The sequence below is a fragment of the Gymnoscopelus braueri genome, assembly GCF_963280865.1.
Source record: "Gymnoscopelus braueri genome assembly, chromosome: 19".
NCBI lineage: Eukaryota > Metazoa > Chordata > Actinopteri > Myctophiformes > Myctophidae > Gymnoscopelus > Gymnoscopelus braueri.
Window position 1 is genome coordinate 23,025,277 of NC_137621.1, and position 20,451 is coordinate 23,045,727.

The following is a 20,451-nucleotide window of genomic DNA, read 5'->3' on the forward strand; positions in this document are numbered from 1 at the left end:
TGTTATGGGGTCCTTAAAATTAAAAAGTCTGAGAACCACTGCTTTACAACATAAGAACCATGGTGATGCCCAAGGATCAAACTGTAGATGTTCGTCCATCCTGCAGTATCTTGAACAGCAGATATAACATAATTGAGGTTGTGTCATGGTGTTTACCTCTACATTGCTGTCATCCGAGACATCTTGTTGCACTTTCTTCAGAACCCACTTGCAGACCTTGCATTTAATTTTGCCTGTAATCATTGGATCACCTGGCTGGAAATGAAAGTAGAATAGAATGTTACAGTAGTAATGTTTAGTTCAGCCATTTCCTACTGTTAAGATAATTATTTAGATTATGATTACAAGGTGGATGGAAACATGCAATATGTTTTGTCTTTTTTATACCTTTGGGACACAATGTTCACTTACTGTATAAAAACGCATCAAAAGAGATAAGCTCATTAAAGGAGTAGTTCACCCTAAAAATTGCTTCTTTTCAATCAATCACACAAAAAATAATTTATTTTCTATCAATCACACACCCCATGAAGCCTTGAATTCATGGAGATTTTTTAGTTTTTGTCGCATTCCTGAGCCAATAATTTGATGACGGGGTGGCTGGTCAGTATAGGAGACTCTTTTGAGTCTCCTGTTCAACAAATTATTGGCTCAGGAATGCGACAAAAACAAAAAGATGAATTCAAGGCTTCATGGGGTGTGTAATTGATAGAAAATAAGATTTTTTTTGGGTGAACTACTCCTTTAAGCTGTTAAAACACTAGTTGTAATGGTTATAATATGTCTCCATGAATCAATATTCGTTTTGCATATGGGTCATATGTGTTTTTTTTTATTTAATTTAATCATTTCATTTACCAGGCTCCCATCTGCTGAAGTTTCCTCTTCCTCAAGGTCATCATGACCAATCGTCATGGCTGTGCAGACCAAAAGAAAAAAAAGAAAGCTGTAAAAGTTAGACCCACAGAGACTACAACATCTTACAATTAGGCACACATTCCCACACCTGTGTAATGTCCTAATGTAACATGCAAAATGATACATTTATAAAAGCACAGTAGTCTGCAATGGCAACATGACCTATCTATCTATCAAGCCAACTGTAGCAGATAGAGCACCACATAATATGCTGTTAAATATCTAAAGAAAACTCTAAATCATAAATTCTAACGTAGGAAAAGCATACCTGAACACATCAACAGAGTACCGGCAAGCAGGACCCAAGCCCAAGCCATCTTCATGGTTGCAGCAATGTGGTGAATTGAATTATGATTATTATGGGGGGGGGGGGGGGGGAGTGGGAGGGCGGGGGGAGAATGGTCTCATCACTTCTAACCTCAAACCACACATGACTGATCAGAGGACATTGTGTTTTTTCCATTTCTTGAAAAGTGGTTTCAGCCTGACGGCGCCTCTATTAGAGTTCTCAACGGGCCTGAAAATTAAGTCCCGAATTTGAGAACTCTAAGTGAAAGTCATCAGTTAATAAAAAATTTAAAAGGTAAAGTACACATACTCATAAGGCCCCATAAGAACGATTTGTGTTAAAAACTTTCAAAAGTATTAATAAATTGTCAAAGAAATTTCAAGCTTCTTCAAAATATAGATCTAGTATTTGTTGGACTTGAACTCAGGTCCTTTGAACCATGTGTAGAGTGTCTTTACGCAGAGAGCTATTGAAATTGCTCTTCCTTTGGTGAAGCCAAATGAATTCATCACAAAAAGGCCAGACGCTTGTTTCCATTGTGCTCAACACTGCTCCATAAACAATCCAGACATGCAACAGCAACGATTTACCTGTATATAAAAACGAAAATAAATTCAACTGCATATCTTGATATATTTTGTTTGTATCGTTGTCTGTTGATAGTTAAAGCAGGAGGAAAACATTTCTGGAGCAGGTAGCATGGTAGGTACTAAGACTGTACTAAGAGACCTCTGCTGAGAGTGACTGAATGAGCCCTGTCCTCCTATAGTTCAATGTTGGAGTACTTTGGAATTTTCAAGGCTAAAATACAAAAGAAAAACTCAAAAGCATTAGAAAACTGCCTTGGTGCAATGGTGTGGTGTGCTTGATCGGTTGCCTCTGCTACAAACAGTTTGCCGGTTCAAGTGTCATGCCATCAAGATACTGGAGGACCATCGGGGACTCATGGGAGCTATTGAGAGATAGTGTAGTGGTCTAATTATCAGACTCAGCACAGAGATTCCATGTTCAAGTCCTGGTTTGCCTATATAGTTCAATAATGGAGTACTTTGACATTTTCAAAATATTTGATTTTGTGCATGAGCCAAGTGCCTTTAATTATTTTGGGGGAATGACCCATCACGTTCATGTCAATGTACAATGTTTCTTATCTCTGGGTAGCTCTGTCGGAAGAGCTCTTGACTCTGAACCACAAGGTCATGAGATCGAATCCTGGCACCGACAGCTCAGTATATGAGCAATCTGTCTCCCTGGGGGTCTAGTGCATTGTAACAGGTATAGACTCCCGTGTTCTTGGCTGTTGCTGACAATAAGACGGACGGACGGACAGGGTGCAAAACATAGTCTCTGCCACGCCTTCGGCCTGGCGGAGCTAACTATGAAAAAAACATATCATGCCATCTCAGCATGTTTCAATATTTGAATAAAACACTTTTTAATACACATTTCACCCCTTAAAAGTCAGGCCCTGTCACATACAACTGTGTATGTGTTAGAATCATATGGTATGTGTTTCCTAATTTATTTATTTGATAAAAAAAAATAATTCTTATTCATCACGTCATCGTGTGTGTGTGTCCTGGTCCCTCTCCCTCCCTGGTGTGACCTTCTGCTCCCTCAACCGCTGCAACCGTAACTAGACTCGAGAGCATCAGTCCTCATGTTCTCACACATCACATCATCTTTGACAGCTACAATACTTACATACATACTAACGGCTCTCGATGCCGGTTGACTCATACAGAGACTGGTACGTGGTGATCATGAGAGCATGGAGCATGAGGGTTGATTCTTAAATGGGTGGTGCCATGGTTTTGCACTTTTTCTGTTTTTCATGTGTCTATGAGGTTGATAGAACTTCATTAAGCCCCCTGGTGGTGTTTTATGTCTTCTCTGACTATTTTGAGTTTCTACCTGGAGGCTGAAACCTTGAGGGTCAAACGTGCCAATAGAGAAACAGCGCTTTAGTGACATAGTAAAAACATACCCTCCCCCTCATTATCATAACACAACAGCTGTAGGCATGAGGAGGAGGAGGGACTAGGACAGGTGGGTGGTGCTAAGGTGGTGGAGGAGGTGCTAAGGTGAGAACCAGGTATACTTAATGAACTGGAGGCGTGTCCACATAAAAACATAATTTTAACTATTTCTGTACACTTTTAAAAAAAAATCTTCCTCCTAGTATAACCATAATACCTGATGATTATGTTTTAGGGGGGGGGGGGAAATCACTGAAAATCACGGCACCCCGTCTTTAAGTGTCTCTCCCCTGTACATCCTGTACCCTTCTGCTGGCCCGCTAGCAGTGCGCATTCACAGCCTAACCTAATTGTAAACCTAACTTCTTTTTCTTTTCTTTTTACAATTAAACAACCATTTCCCTTGTGAGGACCAAGCAAACACATTGTCCATTTCTCAAATTGTACTATACTTGTGGGGACATGTGGCCCTCGCTACACACACACACACAATTCTGAAATTCTGTTGTTATCGGAACAAATATCAGAAATAATACTAATATACTGTAGTTACTGATGTAATAGCCCTGTAACTGCTAATGTGCCAAATGTTAATGTTTTCAGCTTTAATATACCAAAGGGGGGTGCTAGAGTCAAGCAGTTGGAGACCTGTTTGATTTCTGCAGCGATCCCCCAGTGAGTGTCATTACAGAGTGGGGATGCATTGGAACAGGAGGGTTTTCTGTGATAGTCTCAATCGGTTGCCTCTCTAGCAGCCACTTGGCTATTTGAACAGCTGCCTAATGGACCTGCAGAAGCCTTAAGGCAGAGAGGTTTCCCAACCTTTCCTGGATCAGGGCCCACTTGAAAATCTGGAAAATGTGTTTACGGCCCATTAACACTGCACCCTTTTGGCTGTGTGTGCATTTTTAGAGCATGTTTATTTTAATGATCAATCAATCGATTGTGTTCCGGCTTGGATCAGTTCCTATTTATCGGTATCACGATGAAAATCTTTCAATGTTTTAAAGAAAAAAAATACCATGACTTTTTTTTTTTACTTAAATTTTTTAAATATTAATGTTATATTATCATTAAAATCTTTGTATTTTGCCAATTATTTGGGGACCCACTTGCAATATCCTCAAGCCCCGGCCCACAGGTTGGGAATGGCTGCCTTACGCGCTACAGAGGAATAATCTTGTATACAGCAGACTTCAGGGTTTCATTTGCAAGGTCAGATGGCCACACAATCACTTACAGGGGTTTTAGTATAAAGCTGAATATCATGGATACATTGTGGATCACAAATAAAAGTGCAGGAGGTTTAAAAAAAATACAGTACAAAAAAATACAATATTAATTTCGCGTTTAATCGTCTTGATAATCAAGATGTTTTAATTGTGTGCATACAATATGTACAATACAATGGTATTTCAGAGCAGGAGTGAATGAGTTTCAGGGCAGGATGGCCTTTGCAAGATATACTCTCTTATATAGTGTGAAACTTTACCACTCAAGTAGGATCTGAACAAGATAATGTATCCTTTGTAGAATATTCTGAGCCAGGATAGAGGAAACCCGGAGGAGAGATTACATAAAACAATTGGGGAATCAATTCAGTTTAATCTGAAGCAAACTTGTTTCAGTGGCCGAATAACAGGAAAATAAGGCTTGGTCACGCCACTTTATGCTAGTTTTCAGCTGCTTCCTGCTCATGGGCCTGCTTCCTTGGAGCTCAATTCAACTACCCAACGATCATGCTGACACATATTTATTGCAAACTGAAAATCTGTCTTGAGAGGTTACATTTAAAGTTATAACTAGAAATGCATTGTTTATTGTCTAAAACGTATTAAAGTGTTTGCTTTGAAGTGATGAATTTGTTCTGAGTTAACACACACACACATTCAAAGAAGTCAGCTGTACCGTAATTCATCATCTGCATCTCATTCAGTTGTCTTTTACAGTGATAATACTTACTTATGATCAACAGGAGAAAGAAAAAAAGAAAAATCGAATTATTTGTCCATAATTATACTTAAAAAAAAATGATTTTGTACTAGAAAATTAATTTAACAAATAGTAAATTAGGGTGGAAGGAAGAACTTAGGGTAGGTCATGGTAATGGCCAATGTGTTTAACAGATTCTGTTTTAAGTTTTTTATCTTCATGAATAAGTAAAACCCTAATGTATAGGCTAAGCAACTAGACATGCCAATATCTTGCAGAAAATGGGAGGAAAACTGGAATGGCGCCTCTTAGAGAAAACGGACAGAGTATTTCTCACCTCTTTGTGTCAAGCTCCTTTTAAAATACTCCTCCACAGTTTCTGCTGTTTCTGATATACCGTACATTGCAACGTTACTCTGCTTTGTTGGTTTTGTCACAGGACAATCTGTGACTGTGGGCTAGAAATAGTTGATTTCATGGACGGTGAAATAATCAAGGTTACTGTATTCTTTTCAAAACAATAGGCAGTTTTCTTTAATCTTTTTCTTATCCTATTAGCTGCTAGCATCAGGGTTTATCCTAGAGACAATAAATACACATTTTAGTGCATTATCTACCAGTTGCTACTTTGTATTAAAGCTTTGATTTTAATATAATTTGAAATGAATGCGAGGCAGCATTACCTGTAAGAAGTATGCCATTGCATGGATTAAAAACAAACAAACTCACATTAACTGTAAACAGATGGCTAATTTATACTAGGTCAGAAATTGCGTAAAATCTGTTGAGTTACTCAATGTGACAAAGTATAAATCAAGGCCTATGCGTTCAAAGTTGTCTCTTACATCCCTCCACATCTCATATATTTACCACTTAAAGGAGAATTCCGGACAAATTAAGTGTTATCTTTGATGTCTCGTTACTCACCTACCGACGTAAAAAGTGGCGTTCTTTTTTTCCATAGATTCCCCTGTCGTCATTTTTTAAACCCCCTCCGTTGTCATAATGGGAGCGCGTGGGTTAGGGAAATTCGTCTATTATAACCGATGTAAAGTTGGATGCTTGTTTCTTTCCAGAACCTGGCAACTCGTGTTGCCAGGTTCTGGAAACAAGCAACCAGTGTTAAATCGTTCGCCATTAACGGTAGCCTCGCAGGAAGTTTCAGCGCATGTTTGACTATCATGAGACTCTACAATGAATAGTAGTAGAGAAAAAAATTACTTTGCATCGGTTATAATAGACGAATTTCCCTAACCCACGCACTCCCATTATGACAACGGAGGGTAGAGATGCGCGGATCGCGGTTCTAGCCGCGGTTGCCGCAGTTAACCGCAGTTTGGGTGGATTTGGGTCAATCAAATATAATTATGAATTAATATTGGATAAACCGCGGGTGAAATGATGCAGGAATTGAATTAATGATATCAATCTATAGGCCTATAATAGCTTTTAAAAAGCACGAAATTTCACCGTGTGTGCGTTTGTAGTATTTTAATATTACGTCATTTTACACCAGGCACAAATTAGCCGCTCACTACATGTTGCTGTGCAGGCAGCCAGTGTTGCCAGGTTGCGAGAGAAATAAGTAGCCAGGTCTATGAAAACAAGCCCAAAACAAGTGCCAAACAACAAGCCCAAAAGTCGCTTGTAAAAAGCTTATAAAAAGCCGACATGGCAACAAAGTGGTCGAAAGCGAAAGTAACTTAATGAAGACTTGCGCTTGTTGTTACCATGGTTGTGGATTGTATACAGTCACTGCATCGCGACAGTGGTGAGTAACATTGTTTATAAGAAAACTAACGTCAGGAAATTAACAATTATTTGGTGCGGTTGGTGCGGATCTATAAATAGGATGATATAATTACCGCCGGTGGATGGCGGATGGATAATGAACTTGTAAACGCGGATTTGGGTGACAAAAGAACCCATCCGCGCATCTCTAACGGAGGGGGTTTAAAAAATGACGACAGGGGAATCTATGGAAAAAAAGAACGCCACTTTTTACGTCGGTAGGTGAGTAACGAGACATCAAAGATAACACTTAATTTGTCCGGAATTCTCCTTTAAGCCTGCATGATCTATTTGTCGTACAATGGAGAATAAATTAAGCATATAGGCCCAGGCTAATTTTTGAGAATCTTCACCTATAATGACATGCCCAATATAGGGACGCCTTTAAACCTGGATGTCTCACCCTCAGAATCACACTGCAGCAGTATGTGTCAAAAGAATGAAACTATGCAATCCCCCCAGGTTCGCATTATAGAGCACAACATTCATCAGTTCAGCGTCTCTCATCTTAGGGTTGAGAGGAAGGTACTGTAAGCTCAGTCAGTGGCCCAAAACAAGGTCATGTCCACAGGGGCAGAAGCAGCATCACGCTCTGAAGTTTGGATTCGCAGCCCTACAGCGGGCAGTTTCCCTCAGCGCTTTCCATGGCAGCCATCTCGAAAGTTCAGCATTGCTCCTCCTCGTCCTCTCTTCTTTTTGGCAGCCTGGCAATACAACTGATCTCGTCACAGCCTTCATGCCCTTCTCACCTCTTCTCTCTCGCTCTGACTCTCGTCCACTGACTTCCTCTCTCTCTCCACTTCTCTCAGCGTCTCTCTCTCTCTCAAATGTTTTCCAGAACATCACAGGGTACATGACCAATCCTTTTTCCACAGGACACTTTGATGAAGCCACTACGTTCATCCTCGCAGCTCACACAAATCTGTGGGAATGACGACGATAAGGGCAAATATGACTATTAACCACTTAAGCCCTATATCATGCTTTCAACAATTTTTCAAAAATAGTGAAAAAGTGTTGCATTGCTGCTATTTTTGAAGGAAAGAAAGAAAAAAAACAGAGAAATTGTAAAAATTGTTTTAAATGTTTGACATTTATACTGACATGCCCAAAATAGGAATACCAGATTTAAAGGGGTTATGGACAACCGTAGGGATAATCAATAGGGGAACACAACAATTCAATTGAGCATTTCCTAAAATGTGTTTGGCCATAGAGCAGTGGTTCTTCAGGTAGGTAAATTGTTCCAGTCAGAAGGTGCTTTAAACTTAAATGAACGTCTTTCAATTTATTTTTGTATAACAGCACCTCAAAAAAAGGTTGTTGAGTATGTCTTAATGGATATCTTGAACTGTATGGACGTAAAAGCTCTTTCAAATAAGAAGGATAATTAAAAACAAAAAACAACTAATGAAAATGTCTCCTATCATGAGGAGGTGAGGTCAACAGGGACCCTCAGGGTTTATTAGGGACCCTCAGGGTTCCTTACGAGGGTTCTAAATGGACCCTTACAGGTCTGTAACTCTGAGAGTTACAGACTTAAAGAGAGTAAGCGTCCATTTAATTCCATATGTGCACTCTCAGAGTTACGAAGTCCTTGAAATTAAAACGTTTGAGAACCACTCTTTGTGTGTTTGCTCTACCAGTGTGGGGTAGTGTTTGTTGTTGTGTTACTGGACAGTGCTGCACATTGAGCTTCCCTCAAGAAGACAGGAACAGGGTCAGGAACTGAAGTTGTGTTTAGTGGTTTAATCTCAACTGGGGGTTGGTTGGTTGCCCCCCATCACCACCACCACCACCACAGATCAAAGCATTGTGGGAACACGTGGTTCAAGCATAGCCATTAATATACCAAAATGGTAATGCCATGGTTGAGGATTCTCTGTTGGCCAGTTCAAATCAGTGAATGTTTGTGATGGAACAGTTGATGCAAAATGTTTGTAGTTATGATTTAGACAGAGTTGTACCGTGGACAATAATATGGTCCCCAATCCATTGGGGTGTTTTTTGGTCACAGTCCATTTGCACACACATTTGTAAAATGTGTCCTCTGCATTAACCCATCCTAACTATAAGAAGCAGTGGGCACTATTAATCCAACACCCAGGGGGTTAAGTGTCTTGCTCAGGGAGACTTTGACACATAGGCTGGGGGGTAACATTCTGATTTCCAGACTAGGGCATACCCATTCAGCTATGCTGTATAGCCATGATAAAAGCAATTGTTTCACAGTTCCAGAATATTCAGTCCTTCTATAGAAACGGCTTGTCTTCAATGCTTATTTTGCTCGATTCATCGGTAAGGAGTAGCTGGGCAGAGAATAGCACTAAGTATCTGTAATACTTTTGTAAGTCTTTTGTCCATATCAATAATCTCAATGCACTATTAAAACACAGAGTTAAAGACTACCTGTCCTTCCTTTAGAGTGATCTGGTCTTGCTCCTTACAGCCAATGAAGGTCCTGGAACACCTGAACACTTGGTCCCCAGGCCGCAACGGATGAGCATAGGATGATGGGAAGAAGCCAATCCTGTCCTCTATTAATCCCTGGACAAAAAAAGACACTCAGCATAAAAAAAGAAACAGAAGGTACTAATGAAACTAGTTTAAAAGAATCCTTTTAACTCTTGTAGACAAACAGTTTGGCTAACCAATCTAACTCATTGTTGTAACTAACTACAGTATATTATACTTACATTATTTCTGATATTTGTTCCGATAACAACAGAATTTCCCTCTGGGATGACAAATGTTTATCTAAAAAAATGTCCACATCGCATATCAAAAATATTTTTCTGTTTGTTTAACATAATCACTTGGTTCAGAACTAAACTGCTAAAGGCCAAACAGCTTGGATGTATCTGTTTCCAAAGAATCTGCAGAAAGCATTAACATTGTTAAGATGCATGGATGTCTTGGTAGCCTGGTAGCACTGCACTTCCTCTGCCAAGTCACGTTTTGGCCTTCCCATCTCCCTAATTTATCTGCTATGCTTCTCTGTCGTGAGGTTGGCTGTTGTCTTACTACCATCATTTACTGCTCTAATGCCTGTAATTTATCAGTCCATATCATATATTATATTCATTCTTGGCTTGGTACAAAATTCAACAATAAAACACTAACGTCACTGGTCAACCCAGCGGCAGGCAGACAGCACCGTCAAACACTATATACTGCACCAGTGGTTCTCAAAGATTTTCAAGTCAAGGAGCCCAAATTGATATGTATTTGGCTGTGGTCCCCATTTGAAAAGATGTAGTGCCAGCGACCCCCATAAGAGAAGATGTGTCAACATTTGTCAACCTTTTTCAAAATAGCTGAAAAATAAAATACGGCTTAAGTGAAATGTCTATAAGTATAAACTGTCCCTCATTTTGCTGGGGACCACCCAGTCAAGGACCCCACTTTGAGAACCAGTAATAATACATTACTGACTGCAGACTGACCTTCCACCAGTCATCATTGGAGTCATCGGCCACAATGATTCTCTCTCCGGGTCTGTAAAGCAATACAACAAAAATAATTTAGTAATTTTCACCTCTCGTCTAAACAGTGGAACCGTCGTGGCCGGTGTGCTGTTCAGCTCAGCATTAGTCACAAGTGTACTGTGGGAAACATAAAAAAAAGTCATGTAGTAATACAATTTAGAAGCTATAGAATAACTTTAAAACAAATCCTAATGAACAACAAAACTTTGGACATTTGTTTCACAGATGAACCCAGGTTGAGAGGCACACCGATAGGTATGTGCAAATATGCTTGGCAAAGCATATTTGCTTTGCCAAGTGCAACCTGCTATTTTGGCTATTTTTGGAACTGTTTTGGAGATTTTTTAAATTATTTTTTTATGTTTGAGGTTTTGAATATGTTCACCTATGACATGCCCAAAATGGGGACACCAGGTTGAAAGTGGCTAAGAGAACAAGGAAAGGAGTATTTTTTTTAAGTTGGGGATCTTTTTAGGCTGTATGATTCTTCTATCATTCTGAAGCTCTTCCGCACCCAGCAGACTCGGGGCAAAATGAATCATGAATACCTCATCAACTCATGTGTCATAATTACTAGCATCTGTTCAAAGCCATGGGTGTACTCGACCAATAAGAACCAGAGAGAGCGGTGGGACAAAAGCTGGGCCCAAATGCAGTTTAGGCTGTTTCCTGTGCTTCCCTCTTGTGGTCCAATTAAAATGCTGACAGTCTTCTGCTGGGAATACTCAACATGACTCAGAGAATGTGGTTTTATAGCAGGTGAGGAAAAACACGCGATGACATTTGACGCTGTAAAATGTTCCTCGGCTGTCGACAACAACTTGATATATGGGACTTCCAGGGTAAGAGCAGGAAATGTACGACCTGCCGTTCATTTTTCCAGCGCGCAGTGAAGTTTAACACAGCATTCTGTGCTGAAAGGCTGTGCAAGACACAGACCCTCACTTACACAAGGGGGTGAAAAATGGTTATTCAACAACAAGAAAGTACATATCTAATAGCCGAGCAATCAGTCTGATGTTTAATAATGCAGTACACGTCATAATGATAATCATCATATAATCTCACAGTAATTGTGTAATCAAAGTGTGCGGCAGCAGCTGCAAGTAGCTAATCAAAAGCCCCATTTCCAGTTTGAAGAGAATTGAAACGGAAAACGATATATCAGTCTGGCCAATATATCGACCATTATTTGACTTTTTTGACAACATCAATATCAGCAATTATGCAGCTTATGTGTCTCGATTTTTAACCATTTCACCATTTAAGCTTTTCCATGTTGGTTTGGATGCATACGCACTATACTGGGATCCTGAGCCTTTGAAATAAACTTTCATAAGGGGAGAGATTTAGAGACTCTGGTCCCAAGGAAGTCAGGGCGAGTACTACACCCCATCATGATTACTGACCTCGACTACGCAGATGACATTGCCCTAGTCTCGGATACAGCAGAGACAGGAAGGGAACTACTACTGGAAGTACAAATGGAGTGCAGGAAGATCGGCCTCAAGCTCAATGCCAAGAAAACCAAAGTACTGACAGTTAACACAGAGGACAAAGCCATTGCCACTGTGTGGCTCGAGGCAGTCGAGGACTTCAAATATCTCGGGCCTGGACTGCTTCAACGGAACAGGACCTGAAGGTCCGGAGGGCACTTGCCTGGAATGCCTTGCATGGGATGAGGGGAGTGTGGAAATCAGACATGGGAGAAGACCTCAAGAGGCGGCTGTTCGTAGCTGCAGTGGAGTCAGTACTACTGTATGGGGCTGAGACATGGACCCTCACAGCACAACAGGAAAGGGCCCTGGATGGAGTCTACACAAGAATGCTACGAATGGCACTATGGTGCACATGGTGTCACATGGACGGACCACATCAGAAAGGTGGTCCTTTACGGGAACCTACCACGGGTCACAGACAAACTCAGAGCGAGAAGGATGAGGCTGGCAGGGCACTTCATCAGGCACCCGGAACTAGTGGCAAGCAAACTGACACTATGGGAGCCAAATGGGCAAAGCCAGGAAAGGCAAGAATCACACCACCTACGTACAGTAGATGCACTGCGGTGCGATAGCTTAGCTAACAACACTGTAAAGCTCAAGACCCTGATGCTAAAAAGGAGAGTGTGGAGGGCAGCGATTCAGGAGTCCCGAGTTGGTGTTGGCTAGACCTCACTCTCGCATCACATTAGAGACACTTGTAGCTTTCAGTGAACTGTCCGAGAGATTCCAATGAATACCTTATCAGACCTGATGATTGAACTTTCTATGGGAAGAGATGGGGAGGATCATTTTTGTGTGTGTGTGTGTGTGTGTGTGTGTGTGTGTGTGTGTGTGTGTGTGTGTGTGTGTGTGTGTGTGTGTGTGTGTGTGTGTGTGTGTGTGTGTGTGTGTGTGTGTGTGTGTGTGTGTGTGCGTGCGTGAGTGAGACAGAAGGAGGGAGTGAATGAGAGATAGAAGGAGAATGCTCTCTTTCCTAAAGACCTATTTCAAAGGGCTGTTAAAAATGATGGCCTATTCATCAGAGTTCATGGAGGGCAGCAATTGATGGTCTAAAAGCTTCAGATTCTACCAGGGCTCATAATAACATAGTAAGAGTCATACTGTAGCCACTGTGCATTGTTGTTCTCTCACATGTTGACGTGAAACAAACATTATCGTGTCCTGTGGTGAAGGCGAATGGACTAAATAAGCTATATTGTTTAGTCCATTAGCTGCATCTGTTAAGGTTACTAAGAATAAGATCTTGAACAGTAAACAGGTACCGGTACTTGTAATCAGGCCACACTAATTATCAGCCACCTAAAAAAAGAAGAAATGTTAATAATAATTAGGTCCATTAAAAAAATCTATGACTCACCTCTGGAGCACTCTGATATAATGAATTACTGAATAGCCTGAAATGAATAGATAACACAAGCAGACTAATGAAAAACAATTGGATTATACTACCAATAAAGTAGTCATTGGAAAGCTATGCTATGACTAGATAGCTTTTCTCCACTGACAATTGACTATCATTCACTGACACCTGCCTGCTTATCTGTAAAGGTAAATACTGTGTGCGTATGTGTGTAGGTTTGTATGCTCACACATTGTGTTGTTTAGCATTGACAAACAGCTAAGAATAACTGCTTCATTAGCATTAAAGGCAATCAGAAAAGCCGGTGTCAGAATCCGGTGACACATCCTGCTCCAACAGATATGAGTCAGAGAACCATAACGCCGTCAAAATACGCCGTCAAAACATGTTAATGTCTATTCACAGCTTCAGTGTATCGTACATAAACACAGGCCATTTTCCCGTTAATACAGTAGCTTTATTTTTAGATATCGTTTGTTTACATTTTCTCCAACATCACTCATACGCTACCGCAGTTACCTGAGTCAATGCTGGCTAAACATAACTGCGATGCTGGCAGTCATGTCAAGTATACAGTATGTTGAGCCGTAGTCAATGGTGTAAACATACCCGACCACCAATATGGGCCTTTAAGTCTGCACTGAAGGAGGAACTGGCAGCATGGCTTCTATTTTGAGTTTGTAAAGTATGTCAGACAGCAAATGTACAAACAGATTTCTGGCTTTGGAGTTTGGATGAGCAGTAAGCCATTGTTGCATTTGTGAGAGAGCTACATAAAGTACTATGAGGTGACTTTCGGAGCAATAGAGTATGGTTGTTTGAATTCATTCAGTACAGTTGGATTCAACAGTATTATATTTAGTTGAGCCACAAAGCGATTATAATTTAGCTATTTCTATAAGGGAGAAAATCTGGACTGGATCAGCGAATACGGATCTTCAAGTGGTAAACTCAACAGGAAGTTGACATTTTTATTTAAAAAATAAACAGTACTGGGTTTGGTGATGTTCTATATTGTCTGAATCAGCTTTGTTTGTGATCGTTTACGTGCTAAAAGATGGACTTTGAGAGCTGTTTCACCGCACAATGTAAGTCAATGAGGAGTATATTTTGAATTATCAATTTATAATCAATGGAGCAATTATTTCAGATTTCTTGTCCACCTTTGAAGTTACATCATGTACATGTACATGCACAACCCAAACCTCTACCAAAGTGGTCTTGCCCTAGCCTGGTATCCAGCCTGCTTCGCTACGTTCGGCTGACTTTTTTTTCTCTCTTCGCTTCTCAGTCTGGAAAGCCTCCTATCTCCAAGGGAGGCGGGACATGCCAAAAGCTTCGAAACCTAACGTGGCTTCTGATTGGTCTGTGGTGCGGGGCGGGACCAAAAAAACAGTGTGATCGTTGTGATTCGTCATTCGTTTGAACAACATCCAATCAGCAACGACGTTGCCCAACGTAACATACGACGTTGCCCAACGTAACATATGTAGTTCCAGTGTAGTTCTGCAAAACCTTCCAATGGGAGGCTTTCCAGACTGAGAAGCGAAGAGAGAAAAAAAAGTCAGCCGAACGTAGCGAAGCAGGCTGGATACCAGGCTAGTCTTGCCCTATTAAGTACAGTACTCAAGTAAATGTACTTAGTTACTGTCACCACTGCTTCTAGGTTGCCCTTGTTTCTCTTGTAGTCTGTTATACATTAATAGAGAGAGTAAAGAAACATTAAATATTCACAGCACAAAATCGGAACGTGTAATGCGCATTCTTTTTTACTCTGCTTCTTCCTATTTCTCAATTTTCCTGCTCCACATGAAACCCTAGCTTCCCTATTCTGGACATATCATAATAGGTGAATATTCACAGCATATAACAGATCTATAAGCTTACAACGGATCACAACAAGCTTGTAGATCTGCCATTTTGGGCGAAGATATTTGATGTAGAGGGAAAAAAGGAGGGGACCAAGTATAGACCCCTGGCCTGGGGGACCCCGGCCAATAAAGTATATAGGATTTGTTACAGTGTTTCTGAAAGGGAAGTGCATTAATACTGTATATCACTCTGGTTATGTCAGATTATGTCCGATATGGATGTGGATAGCAGATGTCCTGCTATCCCAGGACAGTTACAGTATTGCAGTTTCCACAGCATAATGTCAATACATACTGTACTGTGTGTGTGTGTGTGTGTGTGTGTGTGTGTGTGTGTGTGTGTGTGTGTGTGTGTGTGTGTGTGTGTGTGTGTGTGTGTGTGTGTGTGTGTGTGTGTGTGTGTGTGTGTGTGTGTGTGTGACACAGACCTCATCTCCAGGTCGTGGGTGTCCTGGGGAGTGTAGCTGTACAATGCTACATAGGTGTTGAGTAGGTCATCCTCCTGCAACTGTGTTTGCTCCTGCCACACACACACACACACACACACACACACACACACACACACACACACACACACACACACACACACACACACACACACACACACACACACACACACACAATTTTTTTTAACAATTATTAACAATTATAATTTTGAGTGCTGGTTATGGTCTATTTTCTTGTAACAATATCATAATTGAGTCGCAAAACAGTCTAACAGTCGCAAAGTGGTAAAAATTATTGTTTAGATTGATGGTCTGAAGTAATGCTTAATTTGTTCTGCAATCATGTTTTTCTAATCCATTGCTAACGTAAGTGGGAGAGGCATGATCTCCTGGCTGGGCTTTCAAGTTCTCAGGAAATTAGTGAAGTGTTAGCTCAAATAACAGAGCAAATCATGTATATTTCAGTATTCTGGCACTCTGTACGCCTGCACCCGAACCCGAGGGTGTTTTCCTGTGTCTAATGGGTCTTCCTCCACGTGCATGTATGTACTGTATGAATGTATCTTTCTTTATGATGCTAATAGAGAAATCCTGCTAGTATAGGAAAGAAACAAAGGCTCACACAAAACTATGTTTTACAAGACAATGTGGAAATCTGCCTAATCCAGTAATGTGATAGAGCCATGGCAAAGACATAAAGTGACCTAATTTTTACTTGGTTGTGTATCATGTCTTGCACCAAAAATAGCAGATCTACAAGCTGCGGTGCGTTGTGAGCTTGTAGATCGTCTATTGTCAGTGCAAGACATGGGTGCACAGCCAAGTATAAATCAGGAGTAATTTGCCGTTGCACAAAATGTCCCCAATGGAGCACCCAGGTGGACGAGTGATATGGCTGATGGATGAGGCGAGTTTCCCCGGTAACAAAGCAAACTACTCCTTTGAACCAGAATGAAAGGCGCAAGTTAGTATCGCCCAATGGCAATTTATTACAATTAACTAACAGCTCATCAGCAGCCTTGAGAGCTACATTGCACCATAGAGAAGCCTCTATTGGCCTTTTCGACTAGGAAGGGTAACCCATAACCTTCCATAACCTACAACTTTACGAGGGGGTTACGAGGCTACATGAGCATAGCAGCTGGTATATACGGCTCATGACATATAGTGCAAGAAAGTATTACGGTTAAGGTGCAGAGTACCGGCTCAAGTTTAACCACATAGTCCACAAAAGGCTGCTTTACTTGTATAATCCACAGTTAGGTCCATGAGGAAAGCAAAAGTCCAAGGCCAGCCTGATGACAGGCGGTGGTCATGCCTTGCTCAACAGTCTGATGGTAGCTGAGTGGAAGCTGTTCATAAACCTGGTGGTCTGGCCCTTGATACTACGGTAGGCCGCTTTGCCCGGCAGCGGTCGTTGTAGGGGTTTGAACAGTTTGTGGCTGGGGTGGTGCCTGTCCTTGATGATGCGCTGAGCTTTGACTACGCACCTCTTCTTGTACAATTCCCGGAGCGAGGGGAGCTTGCCTACCATTATGCGTTCTGCTGACCGCACCACCCGCTGTAGGTTTTTCTTTTCTCGGGCAGTGCAGTTTCCATACACAGCCTGACAGGATGCTTTCAATGGAGCTGTTGTAGTACAATCTGAATCAGAGTCTAACTCTGTACTTCTTCAGTCACTCGGTGCTGGGCCTTTTTCCTCGCGGGTGTGGTGTGTGTGTGTCCCACTTCCATGTGTACTTCAAGGAACTTGAACTCACTGACAATTTCTGATCTCATCTCTGTAGGCAGAGTCATCGTTGTTGATAATCCGACCTATCACTGTCATCAGCATACTTCAGGACGAAGTTGGAGTCATGTGTGGCTGCACAATAATGCGTGTACAGGGAGTAGAGGAGAGGGCTCAGCACGCATCCTTGGGGTGCTCCAGTGCTAAGGATCAGGATGTCGGATATGATACTGCCCATTCTCACCAGCTGGCGTAGCTCTAGGTCACTGAGCTTTGTGTCAAGTCTTGCTCTGACAATGGTGTTGAACGCTGAGCTGCAGTCCACGAACAACATACGCACATATGTCAGCTTCTTGTCATCCATGTGCGACAGGACGGTGTGAAGAGCTGTGGCAATTGCATCGTCGGTGGATCTGTTTTGACGTTATGCAAACTGCCACGGTTCCAACGAGGCAGGTAGTATGGAGCAGATGTATTCTCTCACCAGCTTCTCAAAGCATTTGCTGACTATTGGGATGAGAGCAACAGGTCTCCAGTCATTCAGACATGTTGTAGGCTGATACTGTACCTGCAGCTATTGGGGGGGAAAAAACTATTGAAAAAAAGTCTGAATTTAAGAGCAGTATTGCGTACTGTGGTGGATTTACTTAAGTGAAACAAAAAGAAATCAAATCAATTCACACTGTAATTGTACAAAATGTTGTGCAGTCTGTGACAGAGTTGGTTTAGAATACATACAGTATAAAGAACTTTGCAGTTCAACCTCAAGTGTGAAAATGTGAACTGACAGTGATCCCATGGGGTGTGTGTGTGTGTGTGTGTGTGTGTGTGTGTGTGTGTGTGTGTGTGTGTGTGTGTGTGTGTGTGTGTGTGTGTGTGTGTGTGTGTGTGTGTGTGTGTGTGTGTGTGTGTGTGTGTGTGTGTGTGTGTGTGTGTCGGTTTGCGTGTTTCTGCATGCACCCGGGCCTCTCATTCCAGATAGGAGGACCTCTCCACAGGCAGCATGCTCCTGTGGAGAGGTGGAGAAGCGAGATGACCGTATGTCTCATTCCTCTGTTCATTACCCTGCAGAGTCTCCGTCTGTCTGTTGGCCCCTCTGCTCAAATGGACCTGTCGTCAGACAGACAAACGGCCTACTGCCAGCTGTGCACGGCCCAGGCTGATAACACCGCAGAATACACAGCGTGCGTCTTCCCTGAAATAGCCGACTGGCCTGGGAGATTGTGCTGGGTGTGTGCAGAGGACAGAGGTAAGGGGTGGGGGTGTGTGTTGGTCTGTGTCTTCAATGCTTATTTGTTCATTTTTGCAAATGCCAACATGTTTATGTGTCTTTTTTCCATTGTTGAATTTGGAGATAAACATGTAAAACTAAAAGGTAAACAGGAAATCTAACCTCAAATAGAAAATGTACAGTGAATCTTCCCAGTATTGCAGTGTGTTCACTACTTTGGTGAGCTCTCTCACCAAATAACCACAGTTGTAAAGAGTGAAGTGCATCTACAGGCGATAATATGGTGTCCACAAACATCTTACCATTTCTGTTTCACTCACATGAGCTTTGCACAGTTAGCTCTGCTTGTGCAGTATAAAATAAATATGGCCCTGCAGTCTCTCAAGATGGCTTTATCCTTATCAGTGTGTGCCAGGGTCTAAGGCAGTATGGGTATGATTTGTAGTACTGACAGAAAAATAAGTTTTTCCTCTTAACTCCAGGGAAATACAGCAGTGATGATGGAGCCAGGCCAAGTGTAGCAAGCTGATGAGGGTCACACAGTAAGAACTGACTCTGTCTCGGTTCTCAGGCTAACAAGAGTTCAGTAGCTGGTCAGTCAGTCAGAGGTTTTCTGACCATGCCAGCACTGCCCTCCTAGACTCTGAGCTACAGTACACTAAATGCCGTGGAAGAAAGATCATGACAGCGCAATACAAATAAATAAAATATATCATATACCTCAAAACATGAGAAAACCTTGAGAAGATGTTTCAAACAATGTGAAATGCACCTCGTTTTTAAGTGCTTCACATAAACCCGTTAAGGGACAATTCGCCAACTTTCACTCTTATTTCAATTATCCATTTTCAGTGAGAACTCTTCTATTGATTCAATTAACATTGAAATTCCTGTCCTGAATTGTCTTTTCCTTTCTCCATAATGAGGAATGTATTGTTGGCTCATAAGTTAAGTATCTATATAACAATACCAATTGGATGTGCTATAACTGAAGTAATTGTTTTTGGAGCCAAGGAAGACAGATTAAAAGTCTGCACCCAGCTTCAATCAGAAATGTTTAAAAAAAAACTAAAGCCAAGCCAAAACCTTGGTGTAGTCATGGACTCAGACCTGAATTCTAACAGCCACATTAACACAAAGTCAGGATACTCTCACTTTAAGAATATATCATGGATTAAAGGACTTATGTCTCAGCAGGATTTAGAAAAACTTGTCTGAGTATTCATCTTCAGTAGACTTGATTACTGTAACGGTGTCTTTACAGGTCTCCCTAAAACAATAAATCAGACGACTGCAGTTGATTCAGAATGCTGCTTCTCAAGTCCTTACCCAGAAAGTGGAGCAAATCACTCCAGTTCTTAGATTTCTACACTGGCTTTCAAAATACTAGAGCTTTGAATGGTTTAGGGACAAAATACATTTCTGATCTTGATCATGATATCATGAACCACCCAGACCTCTCAAGTCATCTGGGACAGGTCTCCTTTAAGTCTCTAGAATCAGAACTACACAGTGTTCACTTTTTATGCACATATCTGGAACAAGCTCCCAGAAAACTGCAGGTCTGCTGCAACATCATCGCTGCCTATTATTGAAATTTTTCAATTATTCTTCGGCACTGTAATTTCATTCTCTTATTTTTCTGTTTTATTTCTACTTCTTTCGTTTTTACTGTATTAAGCGTGCCAACGTGTCGTCACCAGCAGAAGGGGCAAATCAGCCTGCGGGGGCGAGGCATTGGGCGTGGCATTGGGCAATGTTAAGTCAACCTGCTTTTTACCCCTCAAAGATGTCCGCAGCTACCAAAAGACACTTGTTGACGCCCCCTTCAGGATTTTTGGCACGCTCTATAATTTCATTCTCTTATTTTTCTGTTTTATTTCTACTTCTTTCGTTTTTACTGTATTAAGCGTGC

General features: G+C 41.4%; 1 protein-coding gene and 1 long non-coding RNA gene across 2 annotated transcripts in view; both read right to left on the bottom strand.

Moving 5' to 3' along the window:
• Positions 1–83: 83 nt before the first annotated feature.
• Positions 84–1,269, bottom strand: LOC308074211. The gene is made up of 3 exons (XR_013932072.1): positions 1,187–1,269; positions 859–917; positions 84–255 (listed from the first exon to the last, which is right to left on the bottom strand). It is a non-coding gene; the product is annotated as an uncharacterized lncRNA (long non-coding RNA).
• A 6,111-nt stretch (positions 1,270–7,380) lies between these two features.
• The window catches only part of stac (SH3 and cysteine rich domain), a 40,103-nt gene continuing 27,032 nt past the window's right edge, over positions 7,381–20,451 (bottom strand). Inside the window, exons 10-13 of the mRNA XM_080413660.1 lie at positions 15,559–15,650; positions 10,356–10,407; positions 9,319–9,456; positions 7,381–7,831 (exon numbers count right to left, since the gene is read on the bottom strand). Coding sequence (XP_080269786.1) covers positions 7,733–7,831; positions 9,319–9,456; positions 10,356–10,407; positions 15,559–15,650 — 381 coding nt within the window. The 3' untranslated portion in view covers positions 7,381–7,732. The remainder of the gene's footprint in view (positions 7,832–9,318; positions 9,457–10,355; positions 10,408–15,558; positions 15,651–20,451) is intronic.